Source organism: Lacerta agilis, chromosome 4 (genome assembly GCF_009819535.1).
Source record: "Lacerta agilis isolate rLacAgi1 chromosome 4, rLacAgi1.pri, whole genome shotgun sequence".
NCBI lineage: Eukaryota > Metazoa > Chordata > Lepidosauria > Squamata > Lacertidae > Lacerta > Lacerta agilis.
The window spans coordinates 31,870,496-31,892,576 of record NC_046315.1 but is presented as its reverse complement, the minus strand read 5'-3'; the positions used below and the strand labels follow the sequence as shown (position 1 = coordinate 31,892,576).

Genomic DNA, 22,081 nt, shown 5'->3' with positions numbered 1-22,081 from the left:
CCTCCCCCCCAAAAAACCTTCAGTAGATCATTATTATTTATGGTGGTATATTAATGGAGGGGAATCTTAAGTTTCCAAATGCATGTGTCAGAGTGTGTGTGTGTGTGTGTGTGTGTGTGTGTGTGTAAGTGTAACAAATCCTCTCAGCCTTAGGATAATAGTAGCAACTTACCTTGCAGGGTTGTTGTAATGATTACAATGCGATAATGCATTTCAAAGTAGCATACAAATGTACAGTACCTGTTAAATTCATTCAGGCTCAGTTATATCCTGCTCTTGAGTTACCGCAAAGGAAACATTTTTAGTTGGGTCATTTTACATTTCCACACTTGCAGAACGATAGTCTTTACAATCATTCTGTGATTATAGCAGCAACATACTTGGGTTGTCAAACATCCCTCTGTTAAAAGGTTATATCAAAATGCCTTTGTCCCATAAAACATAATGAATATTTCTATTCCCCCCATGCTTTTGTGGAACACAACTGGATTTTACTCAGCCAGACTAGCGCAGATCCAGTGTGTTTAACTGTAGCAAGTTGTTGTGTGTTGCAGTAAAAACAACAAAAGTATTTACTTTAAGAGATTTATATAATGGAGTGCAATCCTTGACTGAAAGGAAATGGGGGGAGATTTAACAGCACACTGATGTGGCCAGAAACTTCAAATATACTAGATGTTCAATACAAAAGCCAAGATACGAGAAGGACTCAAATACACTTACTGTATTTACTCAAATATAATGCTCACCTTTTTTGGCCAAATTACATTGCAAAAATTAAGGTGTGCATTAGATTTGACAGTACATTTATATTTGCCAGCAAATACTTTTTTTGGTTTCAAGGTTCTGAAGATTGAGATGCACAGTACATTCGATGGCGCATTAGACTTGAGTAAGATATATATATATCTGACTTATACAATATTTTGCCAAAGTTGTGTATGGGTAAAATGGAGCATCTAAAGAATATTTTTGAGGCAGATTATGGTATGACAGTTGATGATGAGGACTGGAATTCAGGGTGGGTATTGCCAGTTTTGAAATCATGTTAAAAATCACACATAGGTGGTATGTTACAGCATCAAAGCTTTCAAAATGTAACTACAGTGTTACCTCGGTTTACAAACTTAATCCGTTCCGGAAGTCCGTTCTTAAATCGAAACCGTTCATAAACTGAGGCGCGCTTTCCCTAATGAGGCCTCACACTGCTGATGCCCTTTCACTGTTCAGCCTCCGTTCTTAGACCGAGGTAAAGTTTGCAAACCGGGACACTACTTCTGGTTTTGCGGAGTTCTTAAACCGAATAGTTCGTAAACAGGGCTGTTCTTAAACCGAGGTACCACTGTAGTAACTTTCTTCACGTTGTTTGTATAATTTTATGGTGAGAGGAACATATCATCATATGTGGTGCAAATGTTCAATGGTGCAGTATTTCTAGAATTTAAACCTTCATGAAATCTGGAGTATAAGTAATCAACATATAGAACAGGATTTCCTTCCCTGATTGATTGATTGATTGATTGATTATTTATTTATTTATTTATTTTGACTCATTTATAAACTGCCTTTAACTAAAAAGAAGGCCAAGGCAATTCACAGTAGAATACAATGCAGCAAAATATAATAAAATATGGAGCCACCTCATCCAGGAACAGATAAAATCTACTAGTTAGACATCAGGGACATTCTGCATTTTACCCCCTCCATCTGGAAGCTAGTACCCAGAGTGTAGGTTTTCAGCAGTTGGAAAATGACAGAAATAGTTGGTGCACACCAGCTCTCGGGGGGGGGGGCAATTCCACAAGGTGGGAGCCACTTCAGAGGAGGCCCTCCTTTTAGTCGTTGTGAGATGGATTTCCAAAGGACATGGCACAAACAGAAGGGGCTGTCTTTTATTATTAAAATGGGCAGGCATCTCTCTGAGGAGAGATGTTCTTTTAGATAACATGATTTCTTAGAGTGCATTTCCACCTAGAACATTACAGGTATACTATAGTCATTTTTCATGCATAAACCTAGTTCTACATACTAATCTGCATTTAATGCCAGGCATAGGGTTGATTTTATTTGGAAAGGCAATGTGCAGAGAGAACAAAATGTCAAAGTCCATCTAAGTCCCAACACCCTGTTCCCACAATGGCCAACCCAATGTCTATGGGAAGATCACACATGGCGGGCGGTTGTTAACCCTTCCCACCACAATCACAGTACTGTATTTTGGTTAGAAACACCCCTCCCATTGGCAGCAATGGCAATTTTATTCACTGAAGCCTAACTCTGTGTGTGTGTGTGTGTGTGTGTGTGTGTGTGTGTGTTTCATGAGGAGGTGGTTGTTACTAGGGGAGGTGCTCTTTTAGATTCTTGGATCCCTTGTTGTTTAGGGCTTTGGACACTATTATTAACTTCCTGAAAACATGGGGTCTTTGTAGTGGCAATGCTTTTTAAGATTCTACCTGTCATTTGTGATCAGTCGCAGGTCTTTAAAATAAAGTAATTTTAATAGTTTGCTTTACTTAACATGCTATGAATTCTTTGTAATCAGCAACAGGTCTGACAAAAACACACTCTCACACACACCAACAACGCATACCTTTAAAATAAACAGAAAATATCTGGATGTATATATAGAACAGTGATTTTTTAAAAACATGAACCCTTCATGTAACAAGTCTAAATCTGCAAGTGATCCTCTGTTCTTTTGCACCTGTGTAATAAACTGGTTTTCCCTGACATGTTAGAGACTGAGAAGGGAAAAATTAAAAGCTACAAAAGGTGCTTAGTTTAATATAGGTGCCGACACATGCAACACAGAGTTTAGAAAGTTTTAAAATCTGACTTGTATGGGAAAGAATTTGTGAGAATTAACTTTTCTTATCTCTCAGGGAGCCACTAATTTATTTAATGCACATGGAGAGCTTTTTCAAGCTCAGTGACATTCTGCATTTTACCCCCTCCATCTGGAAGCTAGTACCCAGAGTGAAAACCGCATCATATATTTTTAGGATTAAACCATCTATTACTGATAGATAATGACAGAGCAGGAGGAGAAGGCACCAGTTAGTCTGCATTAGCTCATGTATTCTGGATAACTCTTTAGTGAACTTTTAGGAGGCTGGGTTTTCAGAGGTTTTTTTTCCCTTTTCAAAAAGCTACAGTTGAGTTGTGACATCTTAGTACATTTTTGATGTAGTGAACTGCCTCTTTTTAAGTCACTGATAGGTCACTCTCTTGACTACTGATACCCTCTTGTTTTTTAAGACTAGCTGTTGTACAGTCTTCTTGCATGCTGTCTCAACATACACTGATCCAACACTTTGCCACTTAACATAAAAAGTCTGTCTAGGTTTTTTTTATTATTATTAAAAAAAATAGCTTTGAGGTGTAGACACCAACAGATGCTTGCCATATGGCTATTGTCTGCTCCATTCAGCTATAAAATACTGTATTATTTATTTTAAATTTAAGAATTTTTCCACTCATAATCTTTCTTCTTCACTTCCCTCTAGCACGTTCATTCAAAGTGGGAAATGTGCAGCTCTTTTAATATTACCGAAAGCCATTTGGGAACCCACAGGAGATATTTATTTTCAGGAACTATTCTTGTGACACAAGTCTCATTTGCAAAATAAAAGTTCCATGCAGCAAAAATATGTATGTAAGCACCAATTAGCAAAAGGTAGCTTAGTGAAAGGCAATTGTCTATCTTAGAGGTAAGCGAATGGAATAGCTAGTGCTTGAATGAGACTCCACATGGCATTGGCAGAGGACCATAAATGCAGAAGAAGAAGCCTGGGGATGTTATGTGGTGGCTTCCTCTGCCCCAACATGTTTTATAACAAAAAGCAGAGGCTCAAAAAGTCTGCATTTCTGACTGTATCATAAACCTACTTGATAGTATTAATAAACTACCTCTTACAGATCTTTGCCTTACTGGAGACCGGTGCTTTCCCCCCCCCCCCAGGGGGCACCCGGGGGCACGCAGTACTGGTGCCTCTTTTGTTGTTGTTAAAAAGTGTGGCACTTACTGTAACACCTTCATGATGAGTACCAGCACCTATTTTTCTAGAAAAAAGCACTGCTGGAGACTTATAAAAGTGTGCATGAGCTTTGCCCAGTTGTAGTAGAAGCAAGTACCAACTGAAAGCGGAGTACAGTGGTACCTCAGGTTACAAACACTTCGGGTTACAGACTCCGCTAACCCGGAAGTAGTACCTCGAGTTAAGAACTTTTTCTCAGGATGAGAACAGAAATCGCGTGCCGGGAGCGGGAGGCCCCATTAGCTAAAGTGGTACCTCAGGTTAAGAACGGTTTCAGGTTAAGAACGGACCTCCAGAATGAATTAAGTTCATAACCAGAGGTACCACGGTGGTAGTATGTAAGACCCTGTGAGTATGACTGTGGTACTAGTTCCTGAGTGAGGAGATACAGCTGGACCATTTGGGCATACACTTGTACCTGATGTGTGTTGAAATCCTCCTTACTCCTTGGCAGGATGATGCCAATGGCCAAACCACTCCAGGCTGAGAATGTTAATCTCAGCTTAGTTTGCCACCTGAATGGACTCTCAAGACTTCTTTTTCCTCTCCCTATGATGTGATGAAGTTGTCATGGGTTTTGCTTCACTGTCATACTTGGGCATTTGTTTGCTATAGTTGTGTTTCAGCCTGTCCACTATACCAGATGGGTGGGGTATAAATAATAAAATTATTATTATTTATTATTTTATTATTAATAATAATAATTTATTTAATGAAAAGAATTCTGGTGCAGTTTACAGTATTTTCCAAGTCTGGGGATAAGCAAGGTCCTGGCGTTTTTAGACATATGAATTGGTTCAGTTATGAATGAACAGCTTCCACTACCCACTGATCCCAATACTTAAAGCAGGCTTCCTCAAACTCGGCCCTCCAGATGTTTTTGGCCTACAACTCCCATGATCCCTAGCTAGCAGGACCAGTGGTCAGGGATGATACGAATTGTAGTCTCTCAACATCTGGAGGGCCGAGTTTGAGGAAGCTTGACTTAAAGGGTAGTAGATATTGTTGTGCATCATCCCCTGCCTTCTACTTTTTTCTTCTTGCCTTCTACTCATCTTCACCCAGCAGAGAAGCTAAATTAAATAAATATTGTCAGTTCTCCCATGCCTCTTTCCTGAACACACCCTCCTCTATTATCCATTGAAACCTGCATCCTTTCCTTTTCTCGGCTGAAATTATCTTCCCTTCCCATCATCCTGATACCTATGGGCTTTTGCATTTCAGATGTGTCCTTCATTTCTGTCCATAACTTTCATGTGCAGCAGAGATAAAAATTGTTGCTTCCATTTCAGCAATTATATTCTCCAGTAATGTCAATTTATGAAATTCTAAAATGCACCCAGTGGTGCATGCCAATATCTTAGCAGTCTGGTAGTAAACATAAGCTTTTGATTTTTCATGCTGAAGGACTGGATTCAAGACCCTACTGTGTCCTTGAATACCCCTCTTGTGAAACTGTCAGTGCTTCTCACCGTGTGGACAAAGGCTATGATGCAAAGGGAAACAGTGGTGTGTTTGTGACTCAAACTAATGCTTTGTTAATACCTCCCCCACTAAGGGGATTTTTGCTGGGCACTTCACTAGGGAGACTTGTGCTGTAATTTTGGGTTATATATCTGAGAAACAGGATTAAATGCACGAGTCTTGCACCACAGACACAACAACTGAGTTGCTTCCAAGTGACTAACTGTCATTCATATTACTAATGCAATGGGTGTTGCTTTCATGGTTAAAAAAAACCAACTGAGTGACATGGTAGAAAAAAGGAGCACATTGAACACATTCAAATGACAGAAATGCCCTGTCCTCAACACACATGTACACCCAGTGTTTTCTCATAATGCATCACTTTCAGGCTCTTGAACTTGAGATGGGTACAGTAGGGAAAAGTCTGTTTGCTTTAGCCACTTTGCAAGTGATCTCTTGTCTTTTCTCTTAGTTAAACTTGGTCAAAATGGCCAGGATGTGAGTGAGTTTAGCCCTTGTTCAACTGCAAAAGCAGCAAATTCTTTCTCTGAATATCAATGCCATTACTATAAGGCCAATATGTTAAACAGGAGTGTAAACATTTGCCATGTTTACACAATTGTTTCCCAAAGGAAACATATAAAATATAAGGGAAGCTATCTTCGCATTTTGCATGTTTTTTTTTTTTGCAGGAAGTCCAAGTGCTTAGATATCTGCTGCCATATAGTGAATTGGTACATAAACACAGTTCATTCCTCTAATGCCACAGTGTGTAAAGGAGGTGGTCTGAGCCCCTGTGATTTCATAGTTTTGGATTAGAAAATGTAATTGGGATGGGTGGACATTAGAATCAGGTGTAGGGTTGGTGTTTTCATCCGCATCCAAGGGACTTTCATAACACTTAAGTTTACCATTTTGTCTTTTTCTGTTGACATTTTATGTGTTTCAATACTTTCAGTAAATTACTAATGTTATTAAGTTTTGCCACGACAGGGAAGGCTTATAGAAATATAGCTACAAAGTTTTGGGAGCAACTTGGCAACCTCAGTCGAATTTGGGAATCTTCCCACAACGTAATTTTATTCGTGGTTGTGTTGTCCAGACTCCAGGGAAAAAAATCATAAGGGACTATTCTCAGTTGGTAAATCTCTGAGCAAACACCATGCTGGGGTGGGTGGTGGGTGGGAAGAGAAAATATAAAATGTTTGTTTTCTTCTGGGGCAAGTTACAGAGCTGAAATTAAGTTTGAGTTGGTGTTTCCTTTCTTGACATGCCAATGTGTTTGTTCTCTTAGCATTGCCCTGCCTCCCTGTAAATCAGACATTCTTGCTTGGTTGCATCAGGTTTACTACTGACATGATTAATGCTGGGAGGTTAGGGAAGGATGACGTAGTGGCTCATGGAAAGTTTACCTGAGAATTATCTCTAGCTCTCTACTGTTTAGTGTCTAAGTAATGTGCTGAAGCTCTGCCATCCACTATTCTTCTGCAGGGTATGATCACACTTACCTCACCCTATTTTCCCCCCTTTTTATGCCAGATCTGATTAGAAGTAGTTTTGCTTCAAGCCTGATATTTATGAAGCATTACACATATTTAGTATACTGATAAGTGAACCATGCTATGAGCTAGAAAGGCATCGGTAGTTCAAACAGCTCTGGAGCAATCTCAGGTTCTTGGTTTTTTGTTCTCGCTTTTTATCAGTTTCCTTTTTAAATCTTCATGAACTTTGCTGGGATCCACAGAATGGATCCATGCATAGTGGAGAGGACCACATAGAGAGCCAGACCTTTGCTTGCTGTTTTTCCTGCTGTGGTTTGCGCTGCCAAAGAGACCGGATGCTGTTTTTCTGTTTTTAAATGATTGTCTCATCAGCAGTATGAACACTTAACAGTGAAAAAGCAAGCAAACAAGCAAAGCTTTGGCTACATGTACAGTCCTTTAGATGTGTTTTTTGGATCCATGCCCTAATGACAATAGTTTGAAGACCTCATCACGGAGTCCAGGCCATATATTGCAATACACTCCCTCCATTAGTCTGCATTAAGCTGTCAGAGGTGTGTGTGCAGGGGCGTTTCTAGCCCCTTGGCTGCCCAGGGCGAGAAGCCAAGAGGCACCCCTGGGGGCAGGGCATCGCAGCATGTGCGTGCGTCATGACATCATGACGCACATGCACAGCGCGACGCCCCGCCCCCGGCCAAAGTGTCACCCCCCCTCCCCTGGAACACGGGGTGGCCGCCCTCCCCCGCCCCCCTTTGCTCTGCCACCCTGTGTTTGTGTAAGTGTGTGTGTAAGTGTGTAAAATCATCCTGCACCGTTAGCATGCCTAATTTCTGCAGGGTTGGAAAATATTATTGCAGTATACTTGTGCAGAAGGAAAAGGGTGAACATTGTTAAGGCGTTTTCTCTCAGTCTCTCAGATGTCACTATATCAAGGACATCACCTTTCATCAGACGATGTAATATAAAATTTGTTGCTGTCAGATATTGAGGACTGAAAATGTGCCAGATTCTATGCAACCGTAGAGTACTGGGCGTGAATGTGACTCAATCCAGCCTCAGTTCCCTGCTTAGTCATGAAGTTCTCTTTAGTAGCATTGAGCAAGCCTTTCTCTCTCTCTCTCTCAGTGTTTCTCTGCCATAATGTTGTATGCTTTAAGTAAAATAATCTTTCAAGCACTTTGAAAGAAACTGTATAAATTACTATTGTAGTTCCAGTAAGGTCAGACAAAATGTAGATATGAAATCATTTGCTTTTTGCAGTGATGATGACCTGTACAGTGGTACCTCGGGTTACATACGCTTCAGGTTGCGTACGCTTCAGGTTACATACTCCGCTAACCCAGAAATAACGCTTCAGGTTAAGAACTTTGCTTCAGGATAAGAAGAGAAATTGTGCTCTGGCGGCGCAGCGGCAGCAGGAGGTCCATTAGCTAAAGTGGTGCTTTAGGTTAAGAACAGTTTCAGGTTAAGAACGGACCTCCGGAATGAATTAAGTACGTAACCAGAGGTACCACTGTACCTGCAAGTTACTGGCAAAGTTTTAAAAGATACCCTTTTAGCCCCCTTACCAATTACACTAGATTTTCCAATGCTAGTTACACAATTTTAATTGTAACAAGGCAGTCTGGTTATGGAACCTATACTAAGGGGAGATTCTAAGGAGGACAAGAACTGAGCAACAGAACTAAGGAGTGCTTGTATCATCTTGTCTGATTCAAGAAGTACAAGTCATTGCAGTATGACATGATGGGAACCTTGCTAGCTTAGATGAGTGATTCATATTTTCTTGACACTGGAAGCTGAAAGGTGTGCAAGCTTTATCAGCAAGAGAAGGAGTCATTTGGCATGCACTTTTTTGTTTAAAATGTGCTAGGTTGTAATCTGTAGAATTGGTGACAATGTTCAGAACCTTATGGATTTTAAGTTTGGTGTGATCCAGTGAAAAAAAAGGTTTATCTAGTCTATTACACTTGCCTCCATCAGTGATTAGTCAGAATCTCTCCCCTCCCACCCTCTGCCTCTACTCACCCATAATTTTAGCAACAAAGCAAGATGTTTGTTTGCTTCATCCAGAGGTATATTTCATAAAATTCTCTTAAAGCTGTCATAGACTAAAAAAAGAACATCTTTTATTAATTTGTCCAAACCACTTTTAAAACCATGTCAGCTAGTACAAAGCAATTCCATTACTTAATTACATTTCAAGTGGAGAAATGCTTTCTTTTGAAGTTTCAGTATTCTAAGATGCAGAAAACTCTGTCTGTTTACTCTCTCCATTCTGTTTATAAGTTTGCAGCTTCCCATCATGCTTCCCATTAATTCTCTTCCTCCCTCCCCAAAACCTAGAATGTTCCAATCTCTTAAACTTTCATAGTGATTCCTGACATCAGATTTGTTTTCTTCAGTGAGCTTTCTGCTATGACCATTATATTTTTTTCTCTTTCTGAAATTTAAACTAGAAAATTGTTTATTCCTACTCACTTCTTCCTACTTTACAACCCATCACTACTCATCCATAAGGGGTGTGTGTGTGTGTTGTGTGTCCTGGCTTCTTATCCAATCACCTCAATCAATCAATCAATCAATCAACAATTTGCTTGTTCTGAACCTTTTATGATAAAACATAAAAATATAGAAATACAATAATGTTTTCTCAAGAGAAAATAAAAAAATTCTATTTTCCTGCTTCTTACTCCTTTCCCTGTCTAATTTGTTTTGCTATGAAATAAATAAGAAGAATAAAAACAATATTTTAAAGTTGAGCACAAAGTTGAGTAATTTTAAAGCATTATAAAATAGCATTGACTGGCTCATCATAAAATATAAGCAATATCTTAGGCAAAAGATGCAGGTAGTAGGATGAAATATAAGTATTATTAATTTAAGTGCTAACAAACTCCCATTTGTCCTTGCTTGAATATTTTACATAAGCATGCCAGAAAACAAATGCCACCACCAACCCATTATGCTGTCAACTCAGAATTTAGAGTGCTAGTTTTCAGAAGATAGGCCCGAACTTAAGTAGCTTTATGAATCCCATGTGGGGTTTCCCCCCCTAAACATTTAGGTGTTTTTCTAAACACCTAAATTAGCTTTAATTTAAAGGTCTCTGGGGTGGGTACTTAAGGCAAGTTTCACTGCTTTAATTAATTTCCTCTAGTTTGTGCCTAAATTTCCTTTAGTTGTGCTTTCCTTTTAATCTGAAGAAGTTTGCATACACACGAAAGCTCATACCAATAACAAACTTAGTTGGTCTCCAAGGTGCTACTGGAAGGTTTTTTTATTTTTTTATTTTGTTTTGACTATGGAGACCAACATGGCTACCTACCTGTAACTAGAACATTGTTTTGGAAATGTTTTGAGAGCATGGAACTGATCATTCTCTTTACTGCCTTTTTTCTAGGTAAGAATACTGTTTATGTTGAATCTCATACGCAGGACGCTCTTATTCGGTAATGTATGAGCATCTTTTTTATTGAGGAGATGTTAATGCCCACAAAACTATTTTTGTACCAGTTGAGTATGGCTCTTGCCCACGTCCATTTTCAGATGGCACAACCATGGTATATGACCACATGAGGGGGACATAAGGAAAGTCAGTTGAATGACTGCATGTGTCCTGTGATTCATTGAGATTCCTGGTCCTCAAGGTTCTTGATTGATATGTATGTATTAACTCTACATAGACATTCAGCTAAGGTTTGCATGTAAATGTGATATAATATAACAGTTTTAAATGGCAACACCTCACATTTGTCTGAAAAGCAACAGAACAATATTTTCCAAGGACCAATGCACCTGATACTATAGCACCATAATACTAAGATAATGAGGTCAAGCGACAACACTCTCTTTCCAAATCTTGGACTATTTTTATCTATTGCTCAGATTTATAACATAGCTCTTAGACAAGGGTTCCTGGAGCAACTTACAAAAACAAAAACAATCCTGTACAATAGTAAATTACACAGAAGTGCAACAGCTTAGCAGGTTTTAAAACAAATAGAAATTCCATCAGTCATATGTAAAGGAGCAGCCAATGATGAAACTCTAGCAGAAACGGCTATAAATGAAACTCCACCTTGGTTGGATTTCATTTCTGGATACTGGAGTTACTTACCAAAGTAATAAAAATTCAAGTAATTAGTAGAAGAGAGCATAACTACATATAGTATCCTTAGACCACAGCCCCAGTTTCAGGAGATGGCAAAATTGGAAAGGGTTTGGAGAAAAGCTGCAGTTATGACAAAGGTGTCCTATTAGACGTGACAGGTACAGTGTATGTGAAACCATTTAGCTACAAGGTAGGATGTGCTGGCAGTTTTCAAAATGTTGTGGAAGCATTCAGAATGTTATAGGGAGATGGTGAGTTGACGAGTCTGAGCAGTTTTACTGCAAGGTGCTTAATTAAATCACACAAGAGAGATTTCTTTGCACTCTTCTTGTGGCCTTGAGAAAATTGGGGAGCATGAGGAATTCTGACCTTATGTTATGTGTTGGCTTCCACTTTATAAGGGAAGCACAGAACAGTGTAGCTATGATGCTGCTAACTGTGGCTCAGAGGGGTCACGTATCTTCCTAACGGATGTCATAAAACACTTCCATGCCAAACAAAGCATCTTTATAGTGTACATTTTTTAGTTTAAATGTTTTTATAAAATAAACTTTTGGAGAGCTTTCCAAAACCAGCTAAATTCCAACAGCAAAAATAGTCAGACTATACTGTAGAAAATAAACTTGGTATAGAAATGCTAATCAATGTAAAACTGGGCTTATAAAGCAATCTTATTTTAACCATTTCTGTGGTTGCAAAACTATAATTCCCCATATCCCTTATTTTCAAATGGCACAGTTAGACACAACGTTGATGTTGTCCCCAAAGAGACAAACTCTTTCAGTTCACAATTAAGTTGGGGAAAATGAGAAGTTGGCTGAGAACAGGAGTTCATTTCCCTTTTCCCTTCTCTCCCCACTTCTTTTTATTTTAGTTGAGGATGTAGTATACATAACTACAGCACTGAATTACTTTCTACTTGTATATAGTTTTAATTCATGAGGTCCTAGTATGAGGTAATAATGCAGGAGACATTTTAAATCCCTTCCTAAAGAGTTACTGAAAAGCTAATATTGCAGCCTTTCCTTTATCTGTTAGTTGGTAGTTTGTAACTGAGTATGAGTCAGAATAACATTAGAATTTGTTTTCTGCATTATTCTTCTGGTCTTTGCCCTCTTAGAGAAGATTAAAGGTGTAGAAGAAATGTAATAAAGCATGAAGACTTTCATGTTTACAAGCTAGAGGATATCTTGCTGAGACTTTCTTCTTTCATAATGCAGAATGTCTCATATGCTTAATTAGAAATATTTTTATAGTTAGAAACTATATCTTTAGTTGGAAAAATAATAATCCTGGAAGTTATTATTACGAGAAATTAACTACAGACCTCTACTGTTTGTCAGACTGTATGAGGACCAGGAGTGGCAAAACTGGCTGAAGAGGAACATTCTGTTACTTAGTGTAGGCAGTACTAACCTAGATGTGCTAAGAGGAAGGCACGCTTGGCAAACCCTCACTGTGATCAACTCCCGCCCAGAAACCTATGTGCTCACTGTGGAAGGACGTGTGGATCCAGAATTGGCCTCCACAGTCACTTACGGACACACTGTTAAGACCGTGTTCATGGAAGACAATTTTACTCGGCCACGAGTGATCGCAGAAGAAGAAGAAGAAGAAGAAGAAGAAGAAGAAGAAGAAGAAGAAGACTAAATTAGAGGGAACCATGGTGTGACTCAGTATGAGGCAGCATCCCATGTTCCTGTGGATTTCTCAAGCCAAGAAATGCCAAGCCTAATACATGCATATATGGACCTGCTCAGCTCCTATGTTCTTGAGAGATTTCTCGGGCTAACAGCTGCCTTACCACAATTTCCTCACCCATCTTGGTAGCCAGACTTCCTTCCCTTCACGACTGCATTTTCCTCCTCACTTCCCTGTCTTTGTCTCTAGGAGTGAGAAGCCCAGGAAGAACCAATGGCAGTCCCAACAAGAACAATCATAAAGGGCCTCTTCAGTATTTACATTCTGAGGACACTCAGCCAGTGGAGCAGGGCCAGTGAAAGGTGTGACCAGGGGAAACAGCTTAGTCTAAAGAGCATCCCAAGGACTAGTAGATAAAAGAGTCCTGGGGGACACATTCTAGTCCCCAAACCTGAGGTTCCCTACACCTGCCTGGAGAACTCCTTTGGGAGCAAGGGCAGGATGTAAATTTATTTATTTTTAATCCCTGATTAATTGCTCAAAAGATATATTTTGTTTTAATCAGATGAGCCATGGACCTGGGTGATATATCAATAAATCACCCAGGACCGGTATGAGGAGCAGACCACAATTTCGGCTTCGCTCAGAGGTATACTGCTTATGAAACTGCCACCGTTCCTGACTCCCTCTGCTAGCGATGTCCTCCAGTGAGCGTTGTTAGCAGAGGGACTCAAGGGCGGTGGTGGTTTCACCAGCGATATATGGCTAAGTGACCACCGTCCCACTCTGCCCACATACTGCGCAGAGGGAGAAAAAAGCTGCACCGATGAGGCTTGTTCTTCCCTCTGCATCTTTAAGCTGCTCAGCTGAGGAGTGCGCTGTTGTCGCTCCCCACAGCCAAGCAGTTAAAGGATCCCCCAGCCTGGCGCTGGCTCCCACGCAAGCGGGGTGAGCACCGGGGTGGCTCTGCCTGGGACTGGAACCCTCCTGCACCCCAGCTGAGCTGTACAAACAAGCTGTCTTGTCTCAGCACACTAGGCACTGGGGTGAAACTGCCTCAGCTCCTGCGGTGAAAGCTGTGGCAATTTCACCCAGTGCCTCATGAGCTGAGGCCAATGCAGCTTGTTTTTTCAACATCACGGTATATTACCAGACCACGATGTTTGGCTGGCGATATACCACAATGCTAAAAAGCTGATATTGCCCAGCCCTAATGGGCAGAGGAATACCACAGTCGTGGAATCATAGAATTGTAGAGTTGGAAGGGATCTCAATGCTTATCTTGTCTAACTCACTGCAACACAGGAATCACAGCTAAAGTATCCCTGACAGGTGGCTATCCAACCATTGTTTAAGAACCTCCAGTGACGGAGAGGACATCACCTTCTGAACAGCTCTTACCATCAGAAAGTGCTTCCTAATGTTTAGTTGGAATCTCCTTTCTTTCCATTCAAACCCATAAGTTCAGGTCTTACCTTCTGGAGCAGGAGAAAACAATCTTGCTCCATCTTCCATGTGACAGCCCTTCAGATATTTGAAGACAAAAACAGGTTGATAAAAATGAAAACTGACTGTTTGCACTTTTTAAAAGGAAGTTTAGTAGAAAAAGAGGTGGCAGAACTCACCACAAACACCTCCCTTGTTCTCGTATAATGGCAATGGTGCCCAACTGAGAGGTGCTGGAACTGAGTTCTGGAGAGTTCCGGCTGGGAAAAAAAGCCCTAGATAGAATTAAATATTTATTATTATTCTACTAAACTTGTTTTTTTTTAAAAAAATGCAAACAGTTGGTTTTCATTTTTATCAACCTGATTGTATTACACTTTGCTCATGTAAAGAATATAGAAACCTAGATGGTAAATAAATTACATCACTTGTTCTCTATTGCTTATATTTTGTAACTGAATAGCAATTTAGTGCCAAAAATATGACTCGAAAGATCAATAGGAAGCAATCTGTACAAGTTTATACAAGAGAAGCATATACTGTATTTCATTCTTTAATCACAGCACTTCAAATGTCTGTTGTTGTTTTTGTAAGCAGATTGTTGCTTGGGGAGAAATCACCTTTTTGTTTTTGATAATGTTAACCAAAATAGCGTGTTTAACTGTGGAAGGCCCTGTGATATGTACACCCTATGGCTGTAATTCCAAATGTTTTCCATTAATAAGACAAGATTTCTATCATTTTATTAGCAAATCCATTAGCTGCTTCAAACTTATAATGTGTATAAAGTAATGGTTCCATAATCATGGTTCAAAAACTTAAACTTCAGATCTCTCACAAGAGCCCTGACATACCAAAGAGCGCTTCCTTAGTTGATCCTCAAGCAGGCCTAACTATTCCCCCCCCCCCGTCATACAATTTAATATATAAAAAAGAGAAATAATACATAACAGAAAAGAAAAGAAACATTAAATCATTATTCATTAAAACATTATACAGGCCTGACCATTTGTGACCATTTAGTAAGAGATTTTGCAGCTGTGAAGTGTTAAGATGTTGTATCCAGGGATAGCTCAGTCGGTAGAGCACAAGACTCTGAATCTCAGGGGCATGGGTTCGAGCTCCACGTTGGGCAAAAGATTCCTGTATTGCAGGGGGTTGGACTAGATGAACCTTGTGGTCCCTTCCAACTCTACGATTATATGATCCTTAGCTGTTCTGCCGTGATTCCAATTTTATGTTACGTTTTAACATTTTCAGTTCTGATTCTTTGGAATAAGGTAGGCTAGAAATTTTACATGGCTAAATTTTAGTTCCCTTTTCTTAGAACTGATACATTGCAATAGATAACACATTTTAGAAATTACCAAAGGCTGTGGGAAAAAGCAAGAAGAAGGTATAATACAGTCCCAATTCCCTCCCAACCCCAGATACCAGTTCTGACTTCTGCTTCCAATATTATTGTGTAATGCTTTATGTGAAAAAGATTCTTGAATTTTGTTAATTTGTTTTCAGATATATTTAGAATTTTTATAGTGATTTTTTGGGAGTATTGTTTATAATTTCTATGGGTTATAGGCTTCCTCAATTGCAATAATATAGATAATATGTAAATTAAAATTGAAATGAAATGAAGATGGTGTTTGGCTACCACAGACCAGTGCAATACAACCAACAATACAATTTTGTTCCTGATACAAAGTGAGAGCTAAAAGCATGTGTCAAGTAAAAAATGAAAACTGGACTTGTCCAACTACAGACCACACATAAAATCATATTTATAACAATATGTATACAGCTTTATGTAAGAGAACCAACTAAACAGTTCCAATAATGTGCTTGTACTTTTGACACTTCATAATAACTTCCCTTCCTCCTATTTTGCCATGCACTCTCCATGTCCCCATAATCTCTTGAGTGTATTTGTGTGTGCGTGTGCATACGCCTCATGATTTTATTTTATGTAAACATAAACTAACCTACACTAGTAGGTTTTTATTTTTAATTTTTATTAAAGACCGTTTTGAAGATTTGAGGATATTTTGATTTGTCACAGCTTTAAAAATAAACGAGATGGTTTTGAAACACTGACAGCAGCATCCAGGCTATTTTGTAGCAAGTCGATGCCTTTATGTTCTCATTCTGTTCAATGAGAAATGGCAACTTCCCCTGCTGCTTCTGCCTTCCCAAGTAAGATGTGTCAGTGTTGTGACTGCTCGCTAGTTTTCACCAAACAAGGGTGGGCTGTTGCAGAAACTGTGTATGGCATTTAAAAGAGAAGTGTGAATGGCAGCCATTGGCACGGGAAGGATCGAGGAACCACAGATTGTTTTCTCCTTGGCGAGAGAATGCTCAAAGCAACATAAAGTTAATTGAAGAATTCCTTGACAGTGAAGTCAGACTCAAAATAAGCACTTGGGATCTGTACTTTTCTGAATGTGAATTATCTGTAAGCAGGAGTGAAGTTAAAACAGTTTGAAAAGAACATGTTTTTAGCAAACATAACTGGCTTGTGTTATGAACTGTCCCGTTTCAATTATTTGTCAAAATAATATGGATTGGCAGTAGGATCTCTAATTAGCTAAAGCTTGATTTATTGAGCTGGCCCCATGTAAACCATGATGTCATGCTGCGCTGCACAAAATTACAGCTCTGGTCTCACAGTTTAGGTAGTTATTTTTAACTTGGAATGTCCCAGTTTAGTACATCTTGGCTTTTTAGCTTCATGAACTTGCTGTGTTCTTACTTTTTTCCTCTCATCAACGCTTTATGTTGTACCATATTAAACCCGATAACAAAGTCCAGTGCAACAGTTTCTGAGTACCTCTTTGGGCTCTGGGTAACAAAATGAATGTTTTCTTTCCTCTGCATGATTAAAAACTGATAGTTTGAGGAAAGAAGAATGCAAATGAATCTCTTTATGGCATATGCCAAGTGGTTGCATCATGATTACGTCTGTAAGTGCGCAACTGGGAGCTTTAAAAGCATGATGTAATACTTAAATGTTTCCTATGATTTATTTATTTTTAAAATGAAGGCACAATCTAGCCAAATGCTGAACACTTCACTTTCTTTCTGAAATGGAGAACTTTAGGTCAGTGAAGCTGAAGGTTGAAAGATTCAGAACAGACAAAGAAAGTACTACTTTATGGAGTTTATAGTTAAACTTTGGAACTCATTCCCACAGTGACTAACTGGGGTGGCTTCAAAAGGGGATGAGATAAATCCAGGGTAACTGGCTTCTAGCCAGGTTGGCTGTCCTCAGAGGTAGTGTTTTTGAACACTATTGGAGGGGAGAATGCTTTTGTGCTAAAATCCTTTTCACAGGTTTCCCACAGGCATCTGGGTGGCCACTGTGAGAACAGGAAGATGGAGTATTTGGGCCCTTTTATTATGTTTTATTATGTTCAGGATGTGGGTGGCGCTGTGGGTTAAACCACAGAGCCTAGGGCTTGCTGATCAGAAGATCGGCGGTTTGGCGGTTTGGATCCCCGCGACGGGGTGAGTTCCCGTTGCTTGGTTCCAGTTCCTGCCAAGCTAGCAGTTTGAAAGCACGTCAAAGTGCAAGTAGATAAATAGGTACCGCTCCGGTGGGCAGGTAAACAGTGTTTCCGTGCGCTGCTCTGGTTCCCCAGAAGCGGCTTAGTCATGCTGGCCACATGACCCGGAAGCTGTATGTCGGCTCTCTCGGCCAGTAAAGCGAGTCATCCGTGACTGGACCTAATGGTCAGGGGTCCCTTTACCTTTATTATGTTCTTACAGAGCACATTGTATTTCAAAAAATAGCCCTGATTCCTGACTTCCCAGTTACTGGACAAATTTGCTATATAACCTGGTGATGCCACTTAAAAGCTATGCTTGTACTCTTTACCACTAAGGAGCTGTGGATAGTTGCTCAAGAGATGCATGAGCAAAAAAAGGGGGGGATATTAATCCCAGTTAAAGAAACAAAACTGGAAAGTGTAAGTAGAAATGTAGGGTAAGAAGAATTGAGCAAGCCGTTTATAAGGCAGTCACTCCACTTCTCAAGACCATGTGGACTCCTTTAATAGCTTTTGTGGAGGAAGACACTTACACCTATTGCAAGAGGAAAGAGATCTGCAATTGATTTTCACAGAGCTGTCCACCCTCAAGGGGAAGGGCTGTAGCTCAGTGGAAGAGCATATATGCCTTTTGTTCCAAAAGTTCACAGGTTCTAAACACTGCACAGTGCTGCTTCTTTCTTATTACCGGTAATTTAGCTTGGAAGCATCTGCTGGCTGTTTGCTGTAATAAACATGGATTGATTGAGTTTGGAAGCATCAATTGGAGATGACATTGTGCATATGTGGTGAAATGGTATCTGGTTTGGAGGCTCTACTTGTGTGCTCCTGTGTGAGAGCAGTTAGCTTGGTGGGCACAAGGGAAGGGCATTTTCAGTAGTGGAAAAAAGCTATCAATTGCTACTCATCGTGATGGTTCTATGTAACCTCCAGTATCTGAGCAGTATGCCACTAAATACCAGTCACTGGTAAGTAACAGTGGAAGAGTGCTATCATGCTCATGCCTTGTTTGTGGGCTTCTCCTAGGCATCTGGTTGGCCACTGTAGGAATCAGAAGCCTGGATTACATAGGCCTTTGGTCTGATTCTGCAGGACTATTTTTCTGTTAACTGTTTTGCAGTTGTGATATTCCAAGGCTCATCACTAGGCCTTGAACGTATCTGCTCACTACTGCTTTCTAACTGGCTACTGTGTTTCTGGTGGTGTTTTGGGGTCTTACTGGAATTAGTATTGCTTTAGTGTTATTTATGGTTGCTTTTATTTTACTACTTTTATTGCCATGCGTTTTCTTTTTTAAAATTGATTAGAGATTACATATTGTTTCCTTATCGGTGGAAGCTGCCTTGGGAGAGATTGATCCTAAAAGACAGCTTATAAAAGCTTTAAATTGATAAATAAATGCCAATTGATGTAGGGGGCACTCCTGTTACCACTGAGGCTACTAGTAACACAGAGACAGCAGTTGGGGAGTCAGTGGAACATTTAAGATACCAGGTTTACTCAATAGAGGTCAAAGTAACCTCTGTTGGCAACATATGTTTCCAGATAACAATTCATGTACATGTCCAGAAGCTTTTATTATGTTCATATTAATGGTCAGTAAATGAACTCCTGGAGCTCTAAATATGACCCGAGGCCTGTACTACTATGCCATGTCCCAGTCTGGGTCATTATGACATATGTAGTAAATTAGAGAGATTAACACTGTGATCTTATTTCCATATAAAATTTAGTTGAAGAGCTTGCTTTCTAGGAAGAGAGAGAAATTTCAGTTTTATGCACAGCAAGTATATTTTCTGATGCAAGAAGAAACACCAGTAGAAACAAGCAAACGGACTACAAGAAGCAAGAACCAAATCAGTGGAAAGCATTATGGAATAAGTAGTTTTTCACCTCTGCTGGAAGGCACCAAGGCAGCGGTGATGGGGAGCCTATGATGCATAAGATATTGGACTCCAGACCCCATCATCCAGCATGGCCAATGATCAGGCATGATGGGAGCCGATGCAACAACAGCTGTAGGGCCACATGCTCCCTATACCTGCACTAAGGGAAGAACAGCCCGAAACAGCTGTAGGGAGTTGTTTCCATGTCTCCTTCTTGCAGGCAATATTCAAACTAAGCTCAGCCTATAGAGCACTGACACACCATGGGTCAAAGCAAGAGTGATGGTTTCTCTAAAAGATGTTGGTCCCAGACCATTAAAATATTTAATAGGAGGCACCAGTACTTTCCTTTTGGCCTGGAAGAAAACAGGTAGTCAGAGCAAGTTCTGCAATACCAGTTAAATATATTGCCACTCTGAATCTGTCAGGATCGTAAGCAGCAGCATTCTCTACTGCCTGCAATTCAAGTTGCCTTTGGAAGCAGCCCACTACACCAGTTGCAGAAATTTGTCCTAGAAGTCACAAGATCATGGATAACTGTAGAAAGATTCATTCTCTCGCTATTTGGTAGATTTTTTTATCCCTCTTTTAAACCAAAGTCCTCAAAACACATAACAACATTTACAAATAAATGTATAAATGAAGTTCATAAAAGCTTCCGAGATGTTGTTGCTATCTGCCTTCCATGACTAGGACACCAGGCTCAAGGTGTCGTCAGGTGGGGAAATTTCTAAGCCAGGGATTTTCTACATGGTACTATATGTTGTTGGGCTCTAATTCCCATCAGTCCCAGCCAGCATACCCAATAGATAAGGATACTGGGAGCTGTAGTTCAACAGCTTCTAGAAGGCATCACATTAATGACCTCTGTGCCAACTCATATATCACAGTTCCTGAAGACCCCACCAAAGGTATGTAGGTATTAAAATTCCTTGCAATTTTACCTCCATTGGTCTGAGCTCAGCTTGAGCCTGTTGTTACCTCATATTCGCAACAACCACCAGAGCTGAGATAGCTGGTCCTGGATGCTTAGTGAAACAGAGCTGGGTGTCATCAGAATATCTGGCTTCATATCATTTCATATCATTACAGAGGACAGCCTGCTCGGTGATCACAGAATGCTGACTGAAGAATGGGGGTGGGTGGGCGGGCGGTGGAATGAAAAACGATGTAGGAGATAACATACCTGTAGGATTGAATATTGTGGAGGTGGGTATGGTTGGCTGTAGGAACACCCCACAATGCAACATTTTGTTGCACCTCTCTCATGTAGGTATTAAATAGCACTGGTGATGACACCAAATCCTATGGCATACTGCAAGACAGTTCCCAAGGGGTTGAACCAATGGACCTAAGCATCTATATAGCACTTTCTGATATTTAAAGTCTTTCATACATATTTATTTCATAAAATGTATACACCCCTTGATTGTAAAAAAACAACAACCCACACACCTCAAAGCAGTTTACAAAAAGAAAAAACAATAAACTCGAGAAAAAAATCACAACCATACTTTAAATCGTACAAACGCTAAAATCATCACGTACTCCTTATAACAGCACGGTAAAGTAGATCAGAAATATTTGAGGTGTTGCTTTGTTGACTCCAAAGAAAGCGATAGAAGGTGATGCTTTTGCTAGATAAACATCCGTAGATGAAAATGCTTGTAAAACTACAGGCTGAATGCTGTGAATCTAGTACAGTATTTGTTGGGTAGCTTTGAATCGAGGCAAGTATGGTATACATCAGCCACATTGGTGATTATGAAAATAACAGCAAAATTCCTGTTTAATTGAAGGGTACTTATGGTTTCTGACTCGATATAAATTAAACAATGGTTCTAAGTAAGAATATAAAAGTTCTGTAATTATAATTAATATAAGATGTTGAAGAATTAATCAAAATTAGCAGCTATGCAGCTATTTAAGCTGCTTAAACAAAATTTACACCATATGTTTCTATATGTTACACCAACTGCCTTGCAAACCACTGACATGTTTGTGTTCTTCCGTATTAAAATACCACTGTTACTAACTGGAACAATACATTGGTTTCGGGGGGGGGGGGTTAATATGTTGTGTGTTAGCCTGCAGAGAACAAAACCTGCAACATAATTGAAAATGTAAAATTGCATAAACCTAGCACATATAACTAGAGTTTGCAAAAAGCAGGTGTTAAGTTCAGCTCGTTTTGTAGGATTAAAATCTTCCTGATGGTGTTTTTTTTTTAAGTAAATTTTGTCTTTCTTGGATATTGATCACTTCACTGTGAGTCACCTCTTTACCTGAAGGAGTGCTGACCTGCTTAGCACTGCTTAATACTACACTAGGTTTAAATAGTGTGACACTATGGGGGAATAAATGTGGAAGAAGGAATGTAGGAAGGGGACTGAACATATCAGCCAATATCATGTTCTTAACTTCCTGACCATAGTGCCTGGTGCGA

General features: G+C 39.8%; 2 protein-coding genes across 3 annotated transcripts in view; one reads left to right on the top strand and one right to left on the bottom strand.

Annotated features, from left to right (window-relative positions):
* The window catches only part of CMSS1 (cms1 ribosomal small subunit homolog), a 179,099-nt gene that overhangs the window by 85,660 nt on the left and 71,358 nt on the right, over positions 1–22,081 (top strand). The window contains exon 1 of one of the 2 annotated variants that reach the window (XM_033146613.1): positions 10,411–10,458. The exons of the other annotated variant lie outside the window; for it this stretch is intronic. Within the exon in view, the coding sequence (XP_033002504.1) occupies positions 10,425–10,458 (34 nt within the window). The 5' untranslated portion in view covers positions 10,411–10,424. Of the gene's footprint in view, positions 1–10,410; positions 10,459–22,081 lie in introns of those variants that run through there. 2 annotated transcript variants of the gene reach the window in all.
* Positions 1–22,081, bottom strand: part of FILIP1L (filamin A interacting protein 1 like) — a 152,909-nt gene that overhangs the window by 81,527 nt on the left and 49,301 nt on the right. The gene's annotated exons all lie outside the window — the stretch shown is intronic.